This window comes from Mauremys reevesii, linkage group 22 (assembly GCF_016161935.1).
Source record: "Mauremys reevesii isolate NIE-2019 linkage group 22, ASM1616193v1, whole genome shotgun sequence".
NCBI lineage: Eukaryota > Metazoa > Chordata > Testudines > Geoemydidae > Mauremys > Mauremys reevesii.
The window spans coordinates 18,562,823-18,587,838 of NC_052644.1; the positions used below are offsets into that span (position 1 = coordinate 18,562,823).

The 25,016-nt window shown below is 60.0% G+C and overlaps 1 protein-coding gene across 3 annotated transcripts; it reads right to left on the reverse strand.

Annotated features, from left to right (window-relative positions):
* Positions 1–565: 565 nt before the first annotated feature.
* Positions 566–22,024, reverse strand: U2AF2 (U2 small nuclear RNA auxiliary factor 2). 3 transcript variants are annotated; one of them, XM_039510570.1, is made up of 13 exons: positions 21,691–21,997; positions 14,482–14,617; positions 13,837–13,887; positions 12,197–12,226; positions 11,765–11,868; positions 11,450–11,601; positions 10,457–10,573; positions 6,788–6,926; positions 5,581–5,660; positions 4,936–5,058; positions 2,863–2,958; positions 1,700–1,948; positions 566–1,043 (listed from the first exon to the last, which is right to left on the reverse strand). In XM_039510570.1, exons 1-13 carry the CDS (start codon positions 21,737–21,739, stop codon positions 909–911), a joined length of 1,461 nt encoding a protein of 486 aa, XP_039366504.1. In that variant the 5' UTR covers positions 21,740–21,997; the 3' UTR covers positions 566–908. The 3 variants fall into 3 exon arrangements, with proteins under 3 accessions (XP_039366504.1, XP_039366507.1, XP_039366505.1); XM_039510571.1 differs by having other exon boundaries at positions 909–1,043; positions 2,863–2,949; positions 21,691–21,739; XM_039510573.1 differs by lacking the exon at positions 13,837–13,887 and having other exon boundaries at positions 21,691–22,024.
* Positions 22,025–25,016: the final 2,992 nt, after the last annotated feature.

A 25,016-nucleotide genomic window follows, 5' to 3' on the forward strand; every position in this document is an offset into this window, starting at 1 on the left:
GAATCTCTGCTGTTACACGGCACCAGCTGGGTGGCTAGACAGCACCGAGCCGCTGGCTAACGGGGCGGGGCCGAGAGCTGACAGCAGCGGTTCATGCTTCACTGTGTGGCTCGGTGACACCCCTGGCTGGAGGCTTCAGTCCCCTGGAGATAACAACCTACTATAGCTACACACACCCAGAGCTGGCTCCCAAGGGACTGCAAGGGGTGCTTAGACGAGCGCTTGTTCTCGATGGGGACGGGCAGCCTGACCCAGCGGGGACTTGGGTTCTCCTCCCACCCGGCACCTTCGGGTACGTCACAGCACCCCCGTGCCTCAGTTTCCCCTCCACCATAGCGCTTCTCGTCTCTTTTGATTGCAAGTTCTTTCAGGCAGGGATTTCTCCCACTCTCTACCCCGATGGCAGCTGGGAGGACGGGGCCCCCCCATCCCAGCCCCCAATCTCTGTTTCAGCAACCCAAACACCCCCCACTCCTGGACACCCACTGTTCCAGCTGCCCCAGACAGCCGAGTCCTGCCTCGGCACTGCCGCATGGAGACAGACACAGGCGGGCGGACCCCAGGGGACTGGAAAAAGTGTTTAATTACGACGGGAAATAAAAGGGGGGGGAGGGCACACTCCATACGCACACCGAGGGGGGGATAACAGAACAGGCGGGGGGGGGGGTGCCGAACGAGGAGATCCTTCTCAGCCAATACGCAACGGCACAGAGAGAAAGGCGCAAGGAGACGTCTCTACTATGGAATAACCATCACTGGCAGCCGTCAGCTGGGAAATCGGGGGGGGGGGGTATTTCTTTTTGGGGAGGGGGCAGAAAACAATTGGAAAAAAACAAAACCAAACCATTTTGGCCATAAAATAGAAACCCGCCGCGTGGGCGAAGGGCCGGCCTGGCCCGGCCCGGCGGCTACCAGAAGTCGCGGCGGTGGTAGGAGTCGGGGTCGCAGTACTTGGTCACCACCACTCTGTTGGCGAACTTGCGGCCGGTGAGGCCCTGCATGGCCTTCTGGCAGTCGAAGACCGAGGTGAATTCCACGAAGATCTGGGGGGAGAGGAAGGGGGGGGGGGGTTACGGCGCCAGCCAGACGTGGAGATGAGGGTGCAGGGGCCGAGGTTGGCTCTTATCCCACTCCCCCACCCTGGGAGCCCCCCCATCCTCTGTTGTAGCCACCAGACCCCACTCCTCTCCCAGAGCCAGGGAGAGAACCCAGGAGTCCTGACCCCCCCCCCCCCCGCTCTAACCACTAGGCCCCACTCCCTTCCCAGAGCCAGGGGTAGAACCCAGGAGTCCTGACTCCCAGCCCCTCCCCTGCTCTAACCACTAGACCCCACTTCCTTCCCAGAGCTCTGTGTGTGTGGGGGGGAGATGGACAATCCAGGCATCCCTATTCCCAGTGCCCACCCACCCACCTCTAACCACTAGACCCCACTCCCCTCCCAAGGCCAGGGAGAGAACCCAGGAGTCCTGACTCCCAGCCCCCCCACCCCCGCTCTAACCACTAGTCCCCACTCCCCTCCCAGAGCTCTGTGTGTGTGGGGGGGAGATGGACAATCCAGGCATCCCTATTCCCAGTGCCCACCCACCCACCTCTAACCACTAGACCCCACTCCCCTCCCAAGGCCAGGGAGAGAACCCAGGAGTCCTGACTCCCAGCCCCACACCCCCCCCTCTACCCACTAGCCCCCACTCCCACGCACCTTGCCGCAGCCAGGCACCTCGACGCCGTCAACAGGCCGGGGGATCTCGATGGATTTGACCACCCCGTACTTGCTGCACTCGTCCCGCACGTCCTCCACAATCTCCTCATACTCCTCGTCGTCGAGCAGCTCCTCGGGCAGCACCATGTTCATGAGGCACAGCACCTCGGTGGGGTGCCCGCCCATCTGCACCTGCGAGCTCATCAGCCCGGGCACCTGCAGCGTCACCGGGGTCTGGTTTATCGTGCTCTGCGGAGACGGGGGTGGGGAGGTTACACACTGGCCCCGAGAGCCCCTTCCCGGCCAGCCTGCCACGCGCTCCGGCCTGCTGATCCTGGCCTCTGGCCTCGCCCCCACCCCGGGATCTCAGGGAGGCGCCACCCCACCCCTAGGGGCTCTTCGAGAACCCCAACCCTTGGGGTTGAAGGCAGGACGCGGCCTGCGTCTGCCGAGAGCCTGAGCCCGTCACTGGGAATAGGGCGAGCTCCCCTGAGCCAATTAACACTGCCTGGGTTTGCCGAGAGCCTGAGCCCGTCACTGGGAATAGGGCGAGCTCCCCTGAGCCAATTAACACTGCCTGGGTTTGCCGAGAGCCTGAGCCCATTGCAGGGCTCCCCCATCCGAATCAACTTGGAAGCCTCATGAGGCACTTGAAATCACCCCCCACCCGGCCTCTCCAGTAAGATACCCAATGGGACCCCCTGGAAACGGCCCTGGCACCCCAAAATAACAGGAGAAAAAGCAACACGTTTTCAGTTGGGGACGGGAGGGGGGAGAGAAAAGGCAAGTTTTGCGAGGAAAACTGCCCCACCCGTTCTAGGAGCATGGGAATCGCTAGACTAGACCAGACCAAAGGGCCGAGCTAGCCTGGGATACCAACCCCGCTCGCTCTACCCCACACCCCTCCCAGAGCCGGGGAGAGACCCCAGGAGTCCCGTCTCTAACCACTAGACCCCACTCCCCTCCCAGAGCCGAGGAGAGAACCCAGGAGTCCTGGCTCTAACCACTAGACCCCAGCTCACCTGCTCTAACCACTAGACCCCACTCCCCTCCCAGAGCTGGAGTGAGAACCCAGGAGTCCTGGCTCCCAGCCCGCCTGCTCTAACCACTAGACCCCACTCCCCTCCCAGAGCCGGGGAGAGACCCCAGGAGTCCCGGCTCACCAGCGTGGCGTTCTTGGCTCCGACGCTGGCTCTCTGCACCAGCAGTTTCTTGTCGCCCAGTTGCATGCCGTTCAGCCCGGCGATGGCCTTCGAAATCAGAGGGGAAATGAATCTGGCTGCTCGCAGCGCCGGAGCGGGCGGCTCCTCCCCCCGGCCCCCCCCGCTGCAATCAGCCCAGACGCGAAAGGCGCCGGACAGACGGACGCGCGCGCACACACACACACTCACGCCGCTCTCCTCCGCCCTCGGGGCGCCCGGCCTACGCGGTGGGCTGGCGCTGGGAGGGCAGGAGCGGCCGGCTCCGAAGGCTCGCCTGCCCTCCCCCAGGGGGCGCTGCGTTACCTGCGTCTCTGAAGGCCTCCTGGGCCGCGGGTGCACGGCCAGCGGGGGGCGCTGGGGCCGGTGCCAGCCACGCACGCCCCCTCGGCAGGCCGGCAGGGGAACCTCTCCACCGACTGCGCAACCTCGCTGCATTTCCCCACGCAGCAGGGGGCGCCCCGCCCCCCAAAAGCCAGGTGGGGGGCAGGAGCACAGACCGCCTGGGGACGGGGAGGCTCAAGACCGAGTTGAGGATGGGGCGGCAGGAACCCAGACAGGCTGGGGACAAGAAGGGGGGGTGGGAGGGGGTGGGCACAGCACGGTGACCCAGACAGGCTGAAGTCAGGTTTGAGACAGGAAGTGGAGAGGGGACACAGCCCCAAGACAGGCTGGGAACAGAAGTGGGGGGCGGGGGAGGCATGTGCCCAAAAGATGGGGCCCAAGTCAGGCTCCTGCCAGGAACGGGCAGCGCACAAAGATCCACAACACAGGCCGAGGGCAGAAGTGGGGGCGCCGTGGGGCTCAAAGGACAGGAAAGGGGGCGGGGGGCACAGGCCTAAAGGACAGGCCGGGGACAGGAAGTGGAAAGGGGGCGCAGGTCTGAAAGACAGGCTGGGGACAGGAAGTGGGGGGAAGGGAGGCCCACAGAGACCCAGACAGGCTGGGGACAGACCCAAGTCAGGTTTGGGACAGGAAGTGGAAAGAGGGGCACAGGCAGGTTGGGGACAGGAAGTGGGGGGCAGGCCTGAAAGACGGGCTGGGGGCCGGACGACACAGACACACGCACGCACCCTCTCGCAAGTCACCCCAGCGCCGAGGTCTCGCACCCAGCATGCACCATTAGACCAGCTCTTTCTAAGCCCTCCGGGGGTGGGGGTGGGGGAAGACTTTTGGGGAGGGGTTATGAAGTTACACGCCTCTTAGGACCTTCTCTGTGGCAGGAGGCCCCTCTCCCGCCAGCGCCGGGGCTGACTTTTTGTGGGGGGCGATTTGAAGGGGCGCAGGGGGGGGCAGGGTGGTTTGGTTGGTTGCTTCATTTTTTGCTTTTTTTGTGTTTTGTTTTTTAAAATCCAAAAAAAAAATACATTAAAAAAATGAGATATATATACTTGCATTTGAACAACTACCGCTGGGAATGCAGCGCACAGAGGGCCCCTGCTGCTACGGGTCTCTTCCTTCTCCTCCCGCTATAACAAAAAGCACAGCGGGAGAAGAGAAAACACCGTTATATAGAAAGTCCGAAGAGATTTCTATAAGGCTGCGACCGACGCGGGCAAGTCAGGATCGGCGCTGGAGGCAGCTGCGGCTAAAGGGGGCGGGGAGGTTTCCCGGCCATAGCGGGATCTGATGGGGGGGTTTTATTTGGCGAGGGGGGGATCTTACCGGCTTGCATGGGCAGAGCAGAGCTGGGGTCTTCGGATTGGTTTGTGGCCGCTGTTCGGGCTAAGATTGGGGAGAAGGGGGGGAAAAAGGGGGTGGGGGGGAGAGAAAACGAGGCGATCACAGCGACGAGGCGCGGCCTATGGGGGCCCCCGGAGCTGTAAAGGAGAGAAAGGCTGGCGCTCCCTAGGGGTGGAGGAAAAAAAAATTCACCTGCTCAAGGAGGGGAGGAGGAAAAAACCAAACAAAAGAAAAACAAAGAAAAAAGGAGAACGCACACACCCCACGGCTGGCTGGGCTGGCGGACGCAGGCCCCTCGGAGGGCGGCAGAGCTGCGAGGAGAGGCGGGCGGAGGAGGGGGGAGTTGGAAAATACCTGGTCTGTGACGTTGATGTCCACGTACTCGCAGAAGGCGTAACCCTTGGACAGCCCGGTGGCGCTGTCCTTCACCAGGTTGAAGGCCTTCAGGGGCCCAAAAGAAGTCAGCAGCTCCTTCACCTGGGGCGGGCGGGGAAGGGCAGGGTGAGGCGGGCAGGCAGCGAGGACGCCTGGGCGGCTGTGGACACGCCTGCCCTGCCTCAGTTTCCCCTCCCCACCCTTTGTCTGTTTAGCCCAGGAGCTCTTTGGGGTAGGGGTGGCTGGCACTGTGTGCCCGGGCAGCACCCCCGGGGTTTGGCTGCTGGGTGGCACCTGGCACGATGCTCCCCCCGATCTCGGTTGCTGGATGCCCAGGCAGCGCCTGGCGCCGGTCTGGCTAGGCACGACGAGGGCTGAACGCCGCCACCTCCAGTCATTCAAAGCCCTCCCCAGCAAAGATTTCGCATCAGCCCCACTCTCAGAGGGCAGCTCGGGCTCAGGCCAGAGCACATGGGTGTTGAGAGCTGGGATCCGCGGGCTGAGAAGCCAGCGGGCTGGAGCTACTCGTGGGGAAAAGCCCTTTCCCGGTGCCCCACGGGGGGAAGCGGCCCCGGGTGGATCCAGGCCCTGGCCAAGGGAGGCCGCCCGCTGCCCCGTGCTCACCTGATCGTCGTTCAGGTAGTTGGGCAAACCCCCAATGAAGAGCTTGTGAGCTGAGTCCGGGACCACGGTGGACACCACGCCTGCCGGGGGGAGAGGGAAGGGAACAGATGGGGGTCCCACAACGTCCTGCATGCTCTGGAGAGGCTGCCAGGCAGCCACGCCCCACGGGACAGCAACGCAGCCCCTGCTCGTCCCACAGGGCCACCTGTGCGGTGGTCCCTGTAGTCACAGCCCACGCCCCACCCCAGAAATGCCATGTCCCAGCGCCGGGCAAGGGGTCCCTTTATTACCAGCCCTGCAACTCTCCCTAGAGGTGCCACGTCCCAGCGCCGGGCGAGGGGTCCTGCATAACCAGCCCCTGGTGGACTCCTGGACTCAGACTTACCAGGGCCGTCTGGTCCCTCCCTCCAGTTTCTCCAGCCTCCCCAATCCTGGCCTCCCTGCCCTGCTGCCCCACACCCAGCCGGGCGTACGTTACGATGCCACGCAGCACGTGCCTAGGGAAGAACTGGGCACGCGGCTGGATCTCCCCTGCCCCAGTGTGCTCTGGGAGAATCATAGAATCTCAAGGTTGGAAGGGACCTCAGGAGGTTCTAGTCCAACCCCCTGCTCAAAGCAGGACCAAACCCAACTAAATCATCCCAGCCAGGGCTTGTCAAGCCTGACCTTAAAAACCTCTAAGGAAGGAGATTCCACCACCTCCCTAGGTAACCCATTCCAGTGCTTCACCACCCTCCTAGTGAAAAAGTTTTTCCTAATATCCAACCTAAACCTCCCCCTCTGCAACTTCAGACCATTACTCCTTGTTCTGTCATCTTCTACCACTGAGAACAGTCTAGATCCATCTTTCAGGTAGCTGAAAGCAGCTATCAAATCCCCCCTCATTCTTCTCTTCTGCAGACTGAACAATCTCAGTTCCCTCAGCCTCTCCTCATAAGTCATGTGCTCCAGCCCCCTAACCATTTTCCACATCCTTCTTGCTGGACACAGTACTCCAAATGAGGCCTCACCAGTGCTATACAGCCCAAAATGCCATTAACCTTCTTGGCAACAAGGGCAAACTGTTGACTCATATTCAGCTAGGTCCTCTGCTGCCCAGCCATTCGGTCCCTAGTCTGTAGCAGTGCATGAACCTCATCATATTTCTTTTGAAGGTGCAGGCCCGCTCACCTGTTGGCCCCACACCGGGGCAGGGGGGGCTACTCACCTGGCACGTAGACAGATGGGTTCTCAGACATGCCGGGCAGCGGCTGATAATCATGGGGGCGGCGGATCTTCAGCGACTGCCCCTGGAAGATGATGCCGTCGAATGCCATGGCCTGGGTGGTCTCGTCCACAGAGCGGAACTGCAGGAGAGCCGGGGGAAGCCGATGAGGGACACGGACGCCCGATCGGCACCACAGCCCAGAGCCCCTGAGCTCACGCAATCCGCCAACGATTCGGCCCAGATCTGCGTTCCCCCCTCCCCCAAGCGGGACCGCTGCCCACGTAACCCAGTCTCCAAAAATGAGCCGTCAAGGGACGTGACACCCCTGTTGTGTCAACTGCCTGCTGCACAATGCCCCCTACTGGCCACGTCCGGAATAACCTGGCCCTGGAGGGAGCGCTGTCCCAGCCCAAGACCTTCCCACAATTCCCCCGCAGGCCAGACGAGTTCCAAATCCTAGCACGTCTCCGCACAAAGCCCCCTGGAACCCGGGCCCAGCCGCGAGGCCCGGCCGAGTGGTGCGGTTGCTCACGCCCGGGCTTGCTGTCCCATGCAGACGTAGCCGCAGTGGTCGGCTGACGCCCCGGGACAGGGTGGGGTGTAGAGCTGGGGAGAAGATTTCCACCCAAACTGATTTTCCACAGAGAACAGTGATTTTGGCAAAACAAAGTTTTGCACAAGCAGCGCCTGCTTCCCCGGGGAAAAAAACCACAATGTTTAGACACAAAACCCAAACACCCCAAAACCAAAATATTCCTATTTAACGCTGGTGTAGACTCCAGGCAAGCAGAAACCGCTCACCTCTACAAGCTGGACTTCATCTCCCATGATGCATCACAGCCAGGGACTCCCAGGATACACTGCCTTCCCAATGCAAGAGGATAGGTCATGGTGCACCATGGGAGTTATAGTTCCCTTGCCTCAAGCCCCCATTTGCATCTACAGGCTTGGGTCCCTGCTGGCCAAACTACACCACCCATGGAACAACACAGCCAGGGACTCCCATAATGCCCTACCTCCCCTCTCCAAGAGGACAACAGGGGTGCATCATGGGAGATGGAGTCCAAAAAGGTGGCCCAGGGTATAAAGGAGAATGGGAGCATGAATCATCCCCTGAACTACAATTCCCATGAGGCACCGCTGCGGCCTTTCAGCATTGAAATATTTCAGTTTTCCGCCAAAATATTTTGGTAACCAAATTTTTGCTGAAAAACAGAAACTTTCCAGGGAGGAGGAAACATTTTTCCCCTACCAGCTCTGGATCACACTCCCTCCCTTGCACACGGCAGACATTCCGTTATCCCCGCCAACGTCTCATCCTCCTTCCAAATGTTGAACGGATCCTGGCCTCAGTCCCATCATGCAGCAAGGAGTTCCACCGGCTACCGGTGGGGCCCAGCTTCCTGCTACAGGCCACTTCAGCTAGTAATCCCACGGCCATGCTGCCCCATATCAGACCACTAAGTCCAGTTCCCCCACCCCGCCCCCAGGACAGACTAGATCCAGTCCTGCATCCGTGCCTCATCGACAACACCCACCCATAACGCACTACGGCCCATGGTTCAATCCTCCTCCTGTCCCTGCTGCAATCACATAATATCCTGGAGCATGGACTCTACGTCCCCTTTCACAGATTCCCACGTCCAGAAGGGACCACTGGAATCATCAAGGTTTGGCCTAAGCCCAGACAACCTCACCCAGTGAGCCCAGAGCTCATCCTACAACCTATTATGAAACCAAAATGATTAAACAGACAATTTGTCAGCACCTGGAGGGTATCAGGGCTATAAGGAATAGCCAGTATGGACTCGGCGAGAACAAATCCTGCCAGCCAACCTAACTTCCTTCTTTGGCAGGATTATTGGCCTACCGGACAGGGGGACGCGGTGAAGTATCTTGATTTAGCAAAGCTTTGACACAGTCCCACATGACATTCTCACAAGCAAACTAGGGAAAGGAGCTGCAGACGAAATTCCTGTACAGTGGGTGCACCCCTGGTTCAAAGACCGGCACTCTGTTTAGCTAGCAGTGGGTTGCTGTCAAACCGGGCGGCCTGTCAAGCAGGGCTCGGTCCTGGGTCCGGTCCTAGGCAACGCTTTCGTTAGTGACTTGGATAACGGAGTGGAGCGTGCGCTTAGAAAATCCGCGGATGAGACCGAGCAGGGAGGGGTCACCAGCGCTTTGGAGGTCAGAATTCCAAACAACCATCAACTGGGTCTGAGATCAACCCGACGAAATCCAACGAAGACAAGCGCAAAGTGCTTCCCTTCGGCGAGGGGGAGCCAGAGCAGAGCTACAAAGTGGGGACTAACTGGCCGGGGGGCTGCACTGGCTTCCAAGGGAGGTTTTTAAGAAGAGGTTGGACGAACTCCCATCAGGGATGGTCTAGGGACGCTTGGTCCTGCCTCGCTGCAGGGGGATGGACTCGATGACCTCTCGAGGTCCCTTCCAGCCTGGTATTTCTGATCTGCAATTTCAGGGGGGAGCTCGAGAGGGGATTTCAGAAGGAGAATCCGGTCTGAATTTTAACCGGCCGAGAGACCCCACCCCACAGTCAACTGCACCAATGGCCCATTCTCCTCCCGGGGCCCCTGAATCTGTCTCTTCATCTTCCTGGTCCTGCCTCTTTCTGCTAGACTGAAGGGTCCTCTGCCAGCAGAAGTCTCCTCTCGAGGGAGGTGCTTGCAAGCTGAGGACCAATTCACCTTTGAACCATCTCCAGAGAGACTAAATCTGCCATCTCACCAGAACAGCCCACAGGGGATCCAATCCGTCTCTCACCAACGCAGAAGGGATTCCCAGATTCAATAGCCAGAGAGGGACCACTGTCATCATCTAGTATCTAGTGTAATGGTCCCCAGCCTTTTCCGGGTGGCGGGCCCCAGATGACGAGCCACCGAGGACCGTGGCCGACGGCCAAACATCCACCGAAATGCCGCCGAGAAGCAGCAACGTCAAGAGGCGTCGCTGCCAAAATGCCACCGAAGTAGCGTCATCAAGAGTCGCCGCCGCTGAAAATCAGCGGCATTTCAGTGGCGATGCCTCTTGATGTCGCCACTTTTTGGCGGATGCTTGTCCGCCAGCCAGTACGCCAGCACACATAGATGCCCCGGCGGGCACCGCGTTGGGGACCACTGATCTAGTGCATAACACAGCCAGAGAATGACCCCTGAATAATTCCTCTTCAAACCACAGCGGATCGGTTCGAAAAACAGCCAGTGTGGATTTTCGGTGCTGGAAATTCCACCCCGGCCCTTGGTAGTTTGCTCCAGGGGTGAATTCCCCTAGTGGTGAAAAACGTGCGTCTTATTTCCAGTCTTCAACCGCAGACGCTGGAGCAGGTTAGACCGTGGTCTGCTAGACTAAAGAGCCCACGATCACATCTCTGTTCCCCATCTAGGTACTTAGAGACTGGATCAAGTCACCCCTCAACCTCCAAGCTAAGCAGATTGACCTCCTGGAGTCTGTAGCTATACGGTCTGGTTTTCAATCCTTGAATTGTTCTCGGGGCTTGTCTCTGAACGCTCTCAAGTTTAGCAACATCCTTCTGGACTTGTGGCCACCGGAATTGGACAATAAGGTATGTTACGGGAGCACCTGGGAGCCCAGGCACGGCCCAGGGCCTCATCGTGCCAGGTGCTGTACAGACAGAACAGAAACCTGACTCACCTCCAGGAAAGCAAAGTTCTTGTCCTGATTGATCTGCACAGCCAAGACAGGGTTGCCAGGGGCCTGGGTCAGCCCTCCAAGACGCATCTGAGCGTTAAAGAAATCCATCATGGCCTCCTGCGGGGAGAGAGAGGGGAAAGCAGCGATGTAGGGCAGCGCACCACCGGGCCCGGAATTTCAAATAGATAGCAAAGAGCAGGTGGGAAAACTGGAACAGCCTACTTGCCTTGCATGATGGTAGCAAACTTTTGTGCTACGAGGGATTTCAGCCCCACAATTTTCACTTTAAAAAGAAATGGAAACAACTTTTTGATCTTGGTTTTTTGGTTGAGCGAGAGTCAAATTCAAATAATAAGAAAGAGAGCACTTCCCCTACCGCTATCTGGAAGGGGAGCTGGCCCCGGTTGTCACGAATTAAAAGAAAGGGCTCGCAAGTCGCTGGAGGGGAGGACGTTAAAACCACGCCAGCGTTCCTGTTACCACGGCCAGGGGCGAAGAGGGCAAATAACAGACCCAAATTGCACTGCTCACAGGGGTAAGTAGAGCGACCCGTCTGCACGGGTCACTGGGATAGAGACCTGAGCCCACTCGGGACAGGTGCAGCTACCGATTCCCACCAGCGTTCACGGACACAGTTCCGGTTCCCGCCCCGGCACCCCCAGGCCTCCTGGGCTTTCAGAACCGATCCTCCCCCTCTCCCCCCAAGGCTATAATGCAGCTGAGGGAGCCGTATATCCTTCAGCCACCTAGCTCAGGCGGTCGGCCCCAGTGAGATGCTACGGTTCGTGTTTGCCCCGAAGCCGCTTATGTGTTTAGCTGCATGGCATCAACCTCGCTCCGTGGATTCTGCTCTCCTCTGCGGCCAGCACTGCCCTGTTTTGGAGAGAAAAGTTATATCCTCCGGCGCTCCTCGACGGGTCCCAGGCAGAGAGAGAGTGCGGGCGACACACGGACAAGAGAGAGCGGCAGCCGGGCTGCCGAAGCCACCAGTACCTCAGTGATGCCGAAGGGGATATTTCCAACGTAGAGGCGGCGGGCCTGTCGGGTCATCTGGCTGCCAACCACCGGGACCGGGGTGGGGGTCACGGCCAATCCGTCAGGGGTCATGGTTGGGAGGAGAGCTGTGGCTGGAATCTGACCCGCGGCTAGGAGAGAGAAACACCAATCCACACGTTCAAAAGCCGATTCCCCCGCCCTGCGCCGATGGGGAGTGGGGGGCGATGGGGCAGAGAGAGCGCTAGCGGGCCGGGGCGGTCAGCAGAGGTCTGCACCCTGCACAGACAGACGGCACCTAGGCGGGATAGATACCTTGCATGGCTTTGTACTGCATGGGGGTGATGTGCTCAAACCCAGGCGGGGGCACGTCCCAGTACTTGCGGATCTTCTTCTTCTTCTCATGGCGGGGGGAGCGGCTGCCGAGAGAGGAGAGACGTGTCACCGGGCAGGAGGGGGGAGGTTTGGCCCCAGGCTAGGACGACGGTTTCTGCACCACGATCCAACCCCAGCCAGGGTCACCCCTCAGGATTTGGGGAGAGTTCCCAGCCCACTAGGCCCTACCCCGTTTTTGGCCAATCCCGGCAGCGGCTTGAGGCAAGAGCCAAGCGCCTAGGCCAGCAGGGGGCAGCATGGAGCAGCCAGGCTCCACCGTGGCTGACATGGAATCCCTCCACCCTAGGGGTAAACCAGTCCCCCCCCGTGCCTCGGTTTCCCCACCTGTTCAGCGAGGATAACGGCACTCACCTCAAGGGACCAGCGAGATTTAGGGGTGACCTGCAGAGGGGAGAGAAACAAAAGTCAGGTCCGGGCCCTTTCCTGCTTCTTTATGGCCGCTGAAAGGGTCGTTCAGAGATTTCATTCCTGCATTCGCCATTCAGAGACTCTGGGGGTGACTGGAGAACTGGCTAGGTCGGGGCATTACAGGAACGCCAGCAGAGAGACCTGATTCACCGACAGGGGAAGGAATCTTCCGCTGACTTCCCCCAAAAGCCTGACACATGGTTCAGAGATCCCTGTCAAAATTCCCCTTCCAGTTAAGGGCAGAGCAAGTGTCTAACGCACTCTCCCCACTGCTCAACCAGGGGAGCTCCAGATGAGAACCCCCACCCCCCCAAACAGGCTTATGTGAATGTCTTGTCCCTCCCCGAACCCCCAAGAATTTCAGGCCATGTTACAGGGCCATTGCCACGTCTTTCGGGCTTTATAAACAGCCAGGATGCCACTGGGAGATCAGCGCCTGGGGGACAGAGGACAGCGCTGGCTGGCAGTAACGAAGGCAGTGGAGGGCCCTGGCGCACAGCTTCTGGGGCATTGATATCGGCTCCTTTCAGGTCTCGCTGAACCTAACTGTGTCCTGGCCCCGGCCTCTCAGCCCCCCAAAGGGAAAAGGCTCTGCAGTAGCACCCGAGGGACTGCACAACACTCAGTCTGTGCTGCCTGGACTCCTAGGGCGCTGGGCCCCCCCAAAACTCCTGGCAGAGGGGAGTGATGTCTGAGAACATGCCCAGAGTCTCTCCCTGCCCTCCTAACGGCGGGAGGATAGAGAGAGGTAAAGAGATTTAGTCTCCCCCCACACGTATACAGGTCACAGAACAAGTTACTGCAGAGCCGGGGACAGAACCCAGGAGTCCTGGCTCCCAGCTCCCTGCTCTAATCACTAGACCCCACTCCCTCCCTTGAGCCAGGGATAGAACCCAGGAGTCCTGGCTCCCTGCCCCCCTGCCCTAACCACTAGACCCCACTCCCCTCCCAGAGCCGGGGAGAGAACCCAGGAGTCCTGGCTCCCAGGCCCCTCTGCCCTAACCACTAGACCCCACTCCCCTCCCAGAGCCGGGGAGAGAACCCAGGAGTCCTGGCTCCCAGGCCCCTCTGCCCTAACCACTAGACCCCACTCCCCTCCCAGAGCTAGGGGGTAGAACCTGTGTTCCCTCTAAGCTGCACAGCCGCCCAGGAGTCAATCAAGTGCCACAAACTGATTAGCAGAGCCGTGCACATCTGGCGGCATGTGCTCGACGCCCCCCCCCCACACCCCCGCTGCTCCTGCCCTCTGCCTTGGAACCCCTGGCCAGCTGCTCGCAGGCCCCTCCTGCTAGCTGTGCAGAGCGGGGGGAGGGCCCCGATCTCAGCGTGTCCCTCCCCTCCACCCGTGTACCCCATCTCCACAGAGCAGGAGAGCTGCTGCAGCCTAAATAACCAGCTTTCTGGTGAGCAAGTGCCTTAAAGAGAGAGCGCACGGGTCTCTCATACTCAGACTTCCCCAGCAGCACACCCACACAGTCTCTGTGACACACACACAGTCTCTCTCTCTCTCACACAGTCTGTGTGTCTGTCTCTCTCTCTCTCTCACACCACACACACACAGTCTCTGTCTCTGACACACTCACCTCCCAACACATACTTGTGTTGTTGTTGTTGTTGTTAATTCTTGGTTCTTCCTGCAATGCACATATATTCTCTGTAACGTTACTCTTTCAAAGTGTGTTATTTCAGTGTTCTGACTGGTCTATGCATTTCATCATTTTTTTTCTCTCTCTCAGCCTTAAATTTAATTCTTTGAGAACAGCAAGTTCTAAAATGCCTAGCCTGTCCTGGCTGGAGTAATTATCCCTAGGGGAACTTTTCAAAAATATATTCTAGCTAGGTTTTTGTTTCTGCTGGTGGTGCACAGCCACACATTACCTGCACATGGATGGAAAAAGTTAGAGGGAACATTGGATAGAACCCAGGAGTCCTGGCTCCCAGCCCCCCTGGCTCCAACCCACTAGACCCCACTCCCCTCCCAGGATAGAACCCAGGAGTCATGACTCCCAGTCCCCCGCTCACATTCTAACCACTAGACCCCACTCCCCTCCCAGAGCTGGGGGAAGAACCCAGGAGTCCTGGCTCCCAGACCCCCAAATCCATTCCCAAGGCTGGCGGCTTGGGGCCAGCCATCCCCCCTCCAGCTTCTCGAGCCGGCCATGGCACCAGTGAGGATATGGGAGTGGGGGAGACGAAGGGTGCCTGGGGCTCAGCCCGCCCCTCCCTACCTGCGTCGCCTGCGGTCCCGCGAGACACTGCGCTGGTCTCTGTTGCGCCTCTCCCGGCTGCGGCTGCGGCGTTTCCGTTCGCGGCTCCGCGAGCGGCTATGGCTGCGCTTCCGGTGACGGTTCTCCTTGTCGCGCTCTGCATGGGGGGAGAGGCGGGCGGGTTAGCAGGGGACGCACGAGCCCTGCCCCCGATTCTTGGCATCCCATCCCCCAGCTACTGATCTGCCCACATGGGGGCCTGGGCCTTGCCTGGCTCCGCTGTGGGTCCAGTTCAAATAACAGGCGCTAGTTTGTCTAATGCAGCATGCGGGGGACTCCAGCTCCCAGCATGCAACGCCCTCTCCATCTCAGAGGTGCAGCCAGCAGAGACTCCAGCTCCAGCCATGCCACACTGCATGGCATGCTGGGAATTGTAGTTTGAGGGGGGGCTGCAACTCTACACTTTGCCTTGTGATAGGGGTGGTGCAAGCCCCCTAGAGAAGCCAGCCAGGCAGACAGCCACAAAGAACCACAAGGCCCCCCACACGCCCTGCCGCACCTACAGAGCAGGGGCAGGCTGCCCTAGATGCCAGGGCAGAACCTTGATGCCAACTCTCCCCTCAATGCCACCTACCATGCAGTCCCCCATCCAACGCTCCCCCTTCTCCCTTCCCTCGACCGTCCCCACCCGATCCATTGCTCCCCCTTCTGCCTTCCCTAAACCGTCTCCACCCGATCCATTGCTCCTTCTGCCTTCCCTAAACCGTCTCCACCCGATCCATTGCTCCCCTGCTGCCTTCCCTCGACCGTCCCCACCCGATCCATTGCTCCCCTTCTGCCTTCCCTCAACCGTCCCCACCCGATCCATTGCTCCCCCTTCTGCCTTCCCTCAACCGTCCCCACCCGATCCATTGCTCCCCCTTCTGCCTTCCCTCGACCGTCCCCACCCGATCCATTGCTCCCCCTTCTGCCTTCCCTCGACCGTCCCCACCCGATGCATTGCTGCCCCTTCTGCCTTCCCTAAACCGTCCCCACCCGATCCATTACTCCCCATTCTGCCGTCCCCCGACTGTCCCCACCTGATCCATCACCCTGTAGGAGCGCCAGACTAACTCCTCGCACGCCCCCTGCCTGTTGGGCTAGATAACACCGGCTGCCGAGCGCTCCCCACTGATCGCTGCTTCATTGCTCCTGGCTAGGAGGGTTTCCTCCCCCATCCCAGAGAGAACAAAGGCCACATTTAGGTACCGAAAGGGAAGGCAGAAGAGCCTAAGTGAATTAGGCACCAAAGTCTGTAAACCTGACCCAACAGGAAACAGAACCCAACCGTGCCGACACCCAGTTCTCCTCCCCCACTCTAGCAACTGGACTCCACTCCCCTCCGAGCTGGGGAGAGAACCCAGGAGTCCTGGCTCCCAGCCCGCCCCGCCGCCTCGCTCTAACCACTAGACTCCACTCCCTTCCCAGAGCCAGGCATAGAACCCAGGAGTCCTGATTCATATGCCAGTGATCTAACCACTGGACTTCACTGCCTCAAACACCCCTGGCTCTGCTGTTTGCCCTGTCAATGTGACATTGAACGGTGCTTCTACCCCAGAGCCACAGCTGTATTCTCCCGCACCATATCCAACCCCAGATTCAGCCCCTCCCCGAGTGAACCTCCTGCCTGATTTTAAGCAGCGCCAAGCACCTGCCAACCTCATCTCAGTGGATGGGGGAAAAAAAAGGTCAGGGTTCCGGGTTTGTAATAGACTCTGCTACTAGAGAAACTACACTTCGAGGGGGGACTTTTAAAAGGTTTGAAGGTAAAGAATAAGACACTATTCAAATATACCAGCATAGGGCTCCTGGGGCACCATGGGTGGCTCACAACTGCCCCATAGCTTCACAGTCACCACCACAGCTCCTCTGAGGCCCCCTGCCTGCTCCACAGCCCCTTCGCCCAGCCCCCCTTTTCCCTCCATGCGCCCCATAACTTCAGCCCCCATAGAACCCCGTCCCCCAGCCCCCCACCTGCCCATAGCTTCCCAGGCCCCCATCTCATAGCCCCCATTCCCCTAGACCCCACCTGCTCCATAGGTCCCCTTCCCCAACTCCTCACCTGCCCCATACCTTCCCAAACCCTCTTTATCCCCCACCTGCCCCTTAGCTCCCCTTTGCCACACACCCCCACACCCATCGCCCCGTGCCTCAACTTCCCTCACCAAACTGGGAGGGGGGCTAGACTTAACCACCGGGGCTGCGTTTCTCAGGTGCCCCTGCAACACCCCCAGGGCCCCAATCCCAGCCCCAGTGGTCCTGAACCCCACCTGCCCTCACATCCCAACGGCTCTGCACTTTACACTGGAAATGGTCTGAGCCGGGGGTGGGGCGGGGAGCCCAGGCTCCAGAACAGAGCAGGTGCCGGCTAGCGACCAGGCCAAGAGCCCACAGCTGTGCTGGGAGGGAAAACAAAGGCTGGCGTCATAGGCCGGGCTGTACAAAGCCTCGCTTGTGAGGACAGATCTGTTGATCCAGCCATGTGCGGGGGGGGTGGGGGGTGTTTAGATTTATCGGTGGGGGCAGGAGAGACGGGCTTGGCGAGCTCTGGAACTGCGCAGGCCAGGCGGCAGAGCGTGAACCACCCCGCTCCTAGCCCTGGGAGCCGGGGGGGGGGGGGGGGAGAGGAGGAGTAGGGGTTTGGCACCTGCTTGGGAGCTAGGGCAGGGGAGGGGTTTCAGCTCAGGGATAATCCACACTCCCAGAGGTGGGTTTCCAGCCCAAGAGGGGAAGGCCAGCCCTGCGACTAGGGTGCCAGCTGAGATCCCGGTTCAATTCCCTGCTCCGCCACAGACTGCCTGCGTGTCCTTGGTTCAGTCACTTAACCAGTCTGTGCCTCAGTTTCCCCACAGCGCTGCCACGTGGGGGTGGTGGGAGCGTAAATACAGTAAAGCGTGCGATGTGCACTGAGATCTACCCATGAAAAGCTCTAGGTAAGAGCTAGGGATGATACTGACCAAGTCCAGGAAGCAGCCAGAACCGCTGGGTTTGCATCCTGTCTCTAGAACGAACAGGGGAGCGCCCCTGGCCCACTGACACCCCATTCACAAAGCAGGGAGAACACCCACCATTTTATCCGCTGATCCTGAGCACAGTCAGCGTTCCCTGGCGCCAACGACTCAGCAGGCAGCCGCGGGGCAGGCTGGACGGTTTCAGAGCCAACGGGGGACGCGAGGGAGGGACCACCCTTGACTGCCCCACAGCCTGGTTCGGTCGGGGGCGGTCAAGCATCCCCACAACCTTCAGGATTGTTACCGAGCTCCTGAACCACTCAGCCACCGCACCCCTGGGACCTCGACTGCACAAGTTTACTGATCCCGCTCGGTATCGCTAGGGAGCTGGGCCCCGTTTCAGTCACAACCGGACGTCCTAGGGACCGGGGTGCTCAGCTCAGCCCGGGCGGCGTGACACAGAGGGTTACCAGCGTGGCTTGATCTCAGGGAAATCGGCTGGTCTCATGGCAAGGCGCTGAGCGGACATCTGGACTCCGGTGTTATACAAACCCCCGCGTCTAGCTACGGTAATTACCCGGCCCCCAGGACCTGTGGTAACGGAGCACCTCACAGTCCGTGATATATTACAGGGGTAGGCAACCTATGGCACACGTGCCGAAGGCGGCACGCGAGCTGATTTTCAGTGGCACTCACACTGCCCAGGTCCTGGCCACCGGTCCGGGGGGGCTCTGCATTTTAATTTAATTTTAAATGAAGCTTCTTAAACATTTTTAAAACCTTCTTTACTTTCCATACAACAGTTTAGTTATATATTTTAGACTTATAGAAAGCGACCGTCTAACAACGTTAAAATGTATTACTGGCACGCGAAACCTTAAATTCGAGTGAATAAATGAAGACTTGGCACAGCACTTCTGAAAGGTTGCCGACCCCTGTGCTATTGTCTCAATTTTCCAGATCACTCCCCAACTACCGCTTCTCAGCTGGAGATCTCAAAGCACTTCAAAAAAAGAAGCCGGTTGCATTAGCCCCATTATACGGACGGGGAAACTGAGGCATGCAGGTGACTTTCGCCAACACAGGGAGTCTGTGGCCAAGCAGGGAATTGAATATGGATCCCCTAAGCACTGGGCCATCCTTACAGGACTCAACCGCCTTCCCCCAACCATGCCATGGCCCTACAGCCGCCGATTGTCACTCTGAAAACCGGGCTCTAGTGTCAGAGCAGGACTGTGTTAGCAGGGGGTGATTTTCCATCGCAGGCAGCGCCTAGCACCACCAGGACAGGTACATACAGATTTTCATGGGTAAATGTCCGTACACATCTCTCTCTCTCTCTCTCTCACACACACACACACACAAAAATTTCTCATCAATGATCGACATTTACAGATGAGCAAAGTAGGAAAAATGCTGCTTGAGAACCGGGTCCCACCTCAACGTGTACCAAACGCATGGTGGAGTTAGACCGTTATTGTCCGACCCACCCAGAACTTGCCCCAGCCGTGAAAATTCAAATTGATAAAAATCTAAAAAAAAGAAAATGCTTAACCCCCCCCCAATTTCATGCAACTGTGAAAATTTAAATTAATAAATAAAAATTTTTTAACACCCATCCTTTTGCACAACTGTGAAAATGTAAATCAGCACAAAAAAAGGTTCCCTTCTTCCAATTCCATGCAACTGTGAACATTTAAATAGATAAAAAGATAAACATGTTTAAAATTCATCATTTTGAGCTACCGAACATTTAGAGAGAGAAAAAGTTTAAATCCCATAATTTTGTGCAAGTGTGAAATTTAAATAGAGAAAAAGAAAAATGCGTAAAACCCCAGAAATTTTCACAGCTCCTCAAAATTACGTCAGGAAACATTGAAAAAAAAATGGTTAAAACCCCGTAATTTTTGCACAACTCGGAAAATGTAAATAAACGTAAGAAAAAATGCTTTAAAATAATCCATATTATCCCTCAATTTAAAAAAAAGTAAGATTCAAATTCTGCCAAGCGGAGGAATATAATACCCCACACCTCTGAGGGGTTATTTATAAAGGCTTTATGCTTTTAATAGGATGCTGGCTCTATTGGCTTCAGAGCTCCCCTCCGCTCTGACATAAGCAAGCTCCCAAAACACAATCTTTTTGCTGTTTTTCAGCTGACAGGGATGGACTTGGAATCATTCCAGCTTCACCCCAGAGCGGGATGTCCCATGTGCTTCCTTCCTAACACAAGGGAGATGATCAATCATACAGGCAAGCAGGGTTTTTTTAAACTCTTCCAGGTCCCGGGCCAGAGAAACTCACCAACCCATGGAGGGATTTCCCTGAAGAGATCAAGCGACAGCCCCCAGCTTCCTCCCCAATGCTGTCACAGGCAAGAGATTCACATCTGGCCCCTAACATGTGCCCACGGCTGCCATCACCCCAGCATCCAAGTGCAGGGCAGGGACAATAGGCCTGCCCTGCCCCCCCAAATGCCCCCAGTGGTGACATGTGCCCCTCCCCACCCCTATGGGTCTTATTTGCCAGGAGGGGATGGCAGGAAACATAAGGAGAAAAAGGGGTGATTTTGGGGTTCCCTCTTTCCGCAGTCTTTGAGGGCTGAGTCTGCTGGGATTGGGGGTGTTCCTGCCCTTCTCTCCCCCGACCTCCCCCAGTCCCAGGGGGGAGAGGGGCGCACACCCCCTCCCCCAGCCTGCTAAGGTTAATTATGGAGCTCAGGGTCTCTGCCCAAGGGGATGCTACAGGGTGGAGCAGGGGCTGGCTGGCGGGATGCCAATGGGGGAGGGACTAGCAGAAGGGGTGCAGAGGCCATGGATTGAGAGGGGCACAAGGAGGGCAGGTGGGTTGGGGAGTTCAGGGTCATGCTGGGGGCTGTGACAAAGGGATGCTGGTGGGGGGCTATGGGGCAGACACTCAAGGAGTGTGCAGGCACTGGGGGCAGGCAGGGGTGCTGCTGGAGGGCATGTGGAGGAGTTTGGGGGTGGGCAATGCTATGGGGCAGGGAGGTGGCCACCGGCAGAGGAAAGGGGAAGTGGAGGGGGATGAAGAAGTTGGGGGCAGGCAGGAGAGCTGCCTGGAGGCCAAGTGGCAGTGGGGGGCCATAAGACAGGCACTCAGATATTGGGGGAGCACAGGCTGGAAGGGGGCTATGGGGCAGGCTGTGCAATGGTGAACTGGGGGCAAAGGATGCTGAAGTTATGGCCCCCAGGAGGGTGTCGGGACTAGGTGAACAGGAGCTATGGGGCGCGGGGGGGGCGAGGAGCGGTGGAGCCGGCCTAGCGGAGTGGGGGCGCTATAGGGGCGCGGAGTAAAGCCGTGGGGCCGGGCCGGGAGGGCGCTATGGGGTGGAAAGCCGTGGGGGCGCTGGGAGGAGCCGTGGGGCCGGCCCGGGGCGGGCGCTATGGGGCGCGGGGGGGAGCCGTGGGGCCGGCCCGGGGAGGGCGGTATGGGGCGCTGGGTGGAGCCGTGGGGCCGGCCGGGGGAGGGGGGTAGGGGGGGCTGGGTGGAGCCGTGGGGCCGGCCCGGGGAGGGCGCTATGGGGCGGGGAGAGCCGTGGGGCCGGCCCGGGAGGGCGCTATGGGGCGGGAGGGGAGAGCCGTGGGGCCGGCCCGGGAGGGCGCTATGGGGCGGGAGGGGAGAGCCGTGGGGCCGGCCCGGGAGGGCGCTATGGGGCGGGAGGGGAGAGCCGTGGGGCCGGCCCGGGAGGGCGCTATGGGGCGAGGGGGAGGCGGGGGCCGGCCCGGGGAGGGCGCTATGGGGCGGGAGGAGGCGGGGCCGGCCGGGAGGGCGCTATGGGGCGGGAGGGGGGAAGCGGGGGGGCCGGCCCGGGGAGGGCGCTATGGGGCGGGAGGGGAGGCGGGGCCGGCCCGGGAGGGCGCTATGGGGCGGGAGGGGAGGCGTGGGGCCGGCCCGGGAGGGCGCTATGGGGGGAGGGGAGGCGGGGCCGGCCCGGGGAGGGCGCTATGGGGCGGGAGGGGGGAAGCGGGGGGGCCGGCCCGGGGAGGGCGCTATGGGGCGGGAGGGGGGGAGCCGTGGGGCCGGCCCGGGGAGGGCGCTGGGGGGGGGAGATGCGGGGGGGCCGGCCCGGGGAGGGCGCTATGGGGTGGGGGGGGCCGTGGGGCTGGCGGGAAGGGACCCCCCGCGCACGCCGCGGGCCGGGCCCCACAGACGTTGGGGGTCCCCAGGCCCGGTCCTGCCCGGTGCCCCCGGCCCGGTTCCGGCCCGGCCCCGCCCCCACCTTGCTTGTTCTCGTTGAGCTGCCGCTCGAACTCGTCGAAGTCGGACATCGCGGCCCCTGCCTCGCTCCCGCACAGGCCGCGGCGCCTCCCGCTCGGCCACTTCCGCCCCGCGCTCGGGAATCTCCGTCACCCCTCGGCCACTTCCGCCTGGCGCTCGGGGATCTCCGTCACCCCTCGGCCACTTCCGCCTGGCGCTCGGGGATCTCCGTCACCCCTCGGCCACTTCCGCCCGGCACTCGGGGATCTCCGTCACCCCTCGGTCACTTCCGCCCGGCACTCGGCGATCTCCGCCCTCACTCGGCCAGTTCCGCCCGGCGTACGGGGATTTCCGCCGTCGCTCGGTCCCGTCCACCCCGCGCTCGGAGATCTCCGGGCTCCGCTGCTCGGAGACCCCGCCCACGCCCGGGTTCCGACTTCGTGTGTTTCCGTCAGCTCTTCGGCTCCGTCCTCTCCTCCCACCCCTTCTCGACGCCGCTTCGGCTGTTTCCGGAGACGGGGCCGCAGGCTTCGGCTCTGTCCCCGGCCGCGAGAAAGGAGAGAGCGCGGAATGTGGGGGAGGGGCCAGAAAGGGAGCACTTCCGGGTGGGACCGGAAATGGTATATAGGGCAAAGGGCAATCACTGCCAGCCCCATAAGTCCCCCTTGTGCCCCACACCTGCCCTGCAGCGCTACAGCCCCTTCCAGCGAGACCCCCAGCGCCACCCTGCCCCACACTGCTCCCCATAGCCCCCCAGTCCCCCATGACCACACCCAGTGCCAGCTCTGCCCCACACACCCCATAACTACCCTGAGCTCCCCAGTGACCCCCCAGCCTCACTCACTGAGCTCCCCCCAGCCCCTATGACCAGCACTGAGCTCCCCAGTGACCCCCAGCCCCCATTGCCACCCCTGCCCCATAGCTCCCCATTGCCACCACTGAGCTCCCCAGTGACTCCCAGCCCCCATAGAGGGTTACTAATTCCTGGAGGTTTCATCATGTGCCATAATTTTCAATTCCTGCAGAGTCCGGGACAAGCCTGGAGGGATGACAGCCCTAGCCCCACAACTTCCCTGTAGCCACCCCGTAGTCCCCCCATGGCTTCCTATTGAGCCCCACTGTCACCCCATAGCCCCCCACCACTGTTCTCCCTACTATCCCAGACATCCCATAACCCCCACAGATCCAACTGAGCCCCATAACTTGCCTGTAGCCACCCCATCATCCCCCACTGTCCCCCATTGAGCCCCACTGCCACTCCAGAGCCCCATAGACCCCTCTGTGCTCCCCACTACCCCAGACACCCCACACCCCATGTCCCACAACAGCCCCATAGCCCCAACTGAGCCCCATAACTTGCCTTTAGCCACCTCATAGTCTCCGACTACCCCACACATCCCACCAACTCCAGACACCCCACAGCCCCCCATAGCCTCAGCTGAATCCCATAAATTCCCTTTAGCCACCCCATAGTCCCTGACTGAGCCCTATAGCCCCCTAGCCATGCCATAGTCTCTGCTGAGCCCCACAACTGTCCCGTAGCTCCCCACTGAGCCTCACAACTCTCCTATACCCCCCACTGAGCCCACAACTGTCCCAGAGCCCCCCACGATTCCCATAATCCCCACTGAGACTCACCCCCCACCCCAGTCAGGTGCTGCCCATGCAGAGTCGCTGGGATCGAGGCCCCTGTCGTGCTGCCCAGACACAGAGTGAGGCGCTCCCTACCCTGAAGCTTACAGTCGAAAGAAACAAATGAGGGTGTCACGGACTCACAGATCATGCCCACTCTTGGCCCTGTGCGGTCCGTGGGGGGTGCCCCTTTCAGTGCGACAGCCCTTCTCGGGGGTCCACTCTCTCTCCTGAGGTCAGGCCTCTCCACCTCCTGGAGCCGCACCTCTCTGAGCCTTAGCACATCTGTCTCTGCCGTGGGCCCCTCAGGGAGTCGACTCGCTCTGGACCCCCTGGGCCTCACCCCCCGAAGGGGTTGATGCCCCCTGGTCTCTAGCCCAGAGCGACTCTCAGCCAGTGTAACACAGGAGGGTTTATTGAGAGTTGAACCCAGCACAGGAAACTCTCAGGGCCTCAGGCCTGGCCTCCCTCAGCCCAGCACATCCCAGTCTCCCCTGCAGCCAGGTGGGCTCTGCCTGCTCCCCCTCTCCAGCCCAGAGCCCCCCTGCTTCCCAGCTGGGCATCTGAGATCACCAGCCTCCAAGCCCCGTCTCTGTCCATTGTCTTCTCTCCAGGGAAAAAGGGTCACCTGGGCCTCCTCTCCTCTCTTCTGTCCTCTGTCCCCCTCTGGCTGGTCAGGTCACTGGGGTCCTCTCTCCGCAGCCAATTGTCCATCCACTGGCCAGAACGGGCTGTGACTCCTGAGCCGGGCCTCTGGGTCACCAGGTCGCCAGGACACCAGTCATAGGTCTCCATTCTCCAGGCCATTGGCTGGGTCCCAAGTTCCCTCTCCGGTCCTCTGTAACAACAAACTCCCTCTCCCCTCCCCTCGTTAAACCAGTGACACCCAGGGACACTGAGTCCCACTCCCTCTGCGTGCAACCCACTGGAAAAACAAGGAAAACACAAGAAAACCCCCCACTTCATCACATCTCTCCCCCCTTCGAGGCTGAACAGAGCAGCGTCACTTAGCCAGTGACCTGGGGAAGTTCAGGGCCCCGCCCCGTGATAAAGCATCAGCTATAACGTTGGCACCTCCCCCCCTCACATGGACCACGTCCATGTCATACCCCTGGAGGAGCAGGCTCCATCTCAGCAGCTTGGCATTAGCCCCTTTCATTTGATGCAGCCACATCAGGGGTGAAGGGTCAGTGTACATGGTGAAGCGCTGCCCAAATAGATACGGCTGCAGTTTTTTGAGGGCCCACCCCATGGCCAGGCCTCCCTTCTCTATGGCCGCGTAGTGCTGCTTCCGGGGCAGCAGCTTCCTGCTCAGGTACACGATGGGGTGTCTCTCCCCCTTAGTATCAGTTTGCATCAGCACCGCCCCCAGCCCTGTGTCCGAGGCGTCGGTGAACACCAGGAAGGGTTTGTTAAAATCCGGGTTTACCAGCACCGGGCCCTGGATAAGTGCCCCCTTCAGCGCACAGAGAGCCCTCTGGCACTGCTCGGTCCAGACCACCTTGTCCGGCTTTTCCTTCCTACACAGCTCCGTGAGGGGAGCTGCCAGGGAGCTAAAACGGGACACAAATCTCCGGTAGTACCCTGCCATCCCAATGAAAGCCTGGCCCTGCTTCTTAGGCTGGGGAGCGGGCCAGTCCTGGATCGCCTCCACCTTGGCCGGCTCCGGCTTCAGCTGGCCGCCCCCCATCTTGTGGCCCAGGTATGAAACCTCCG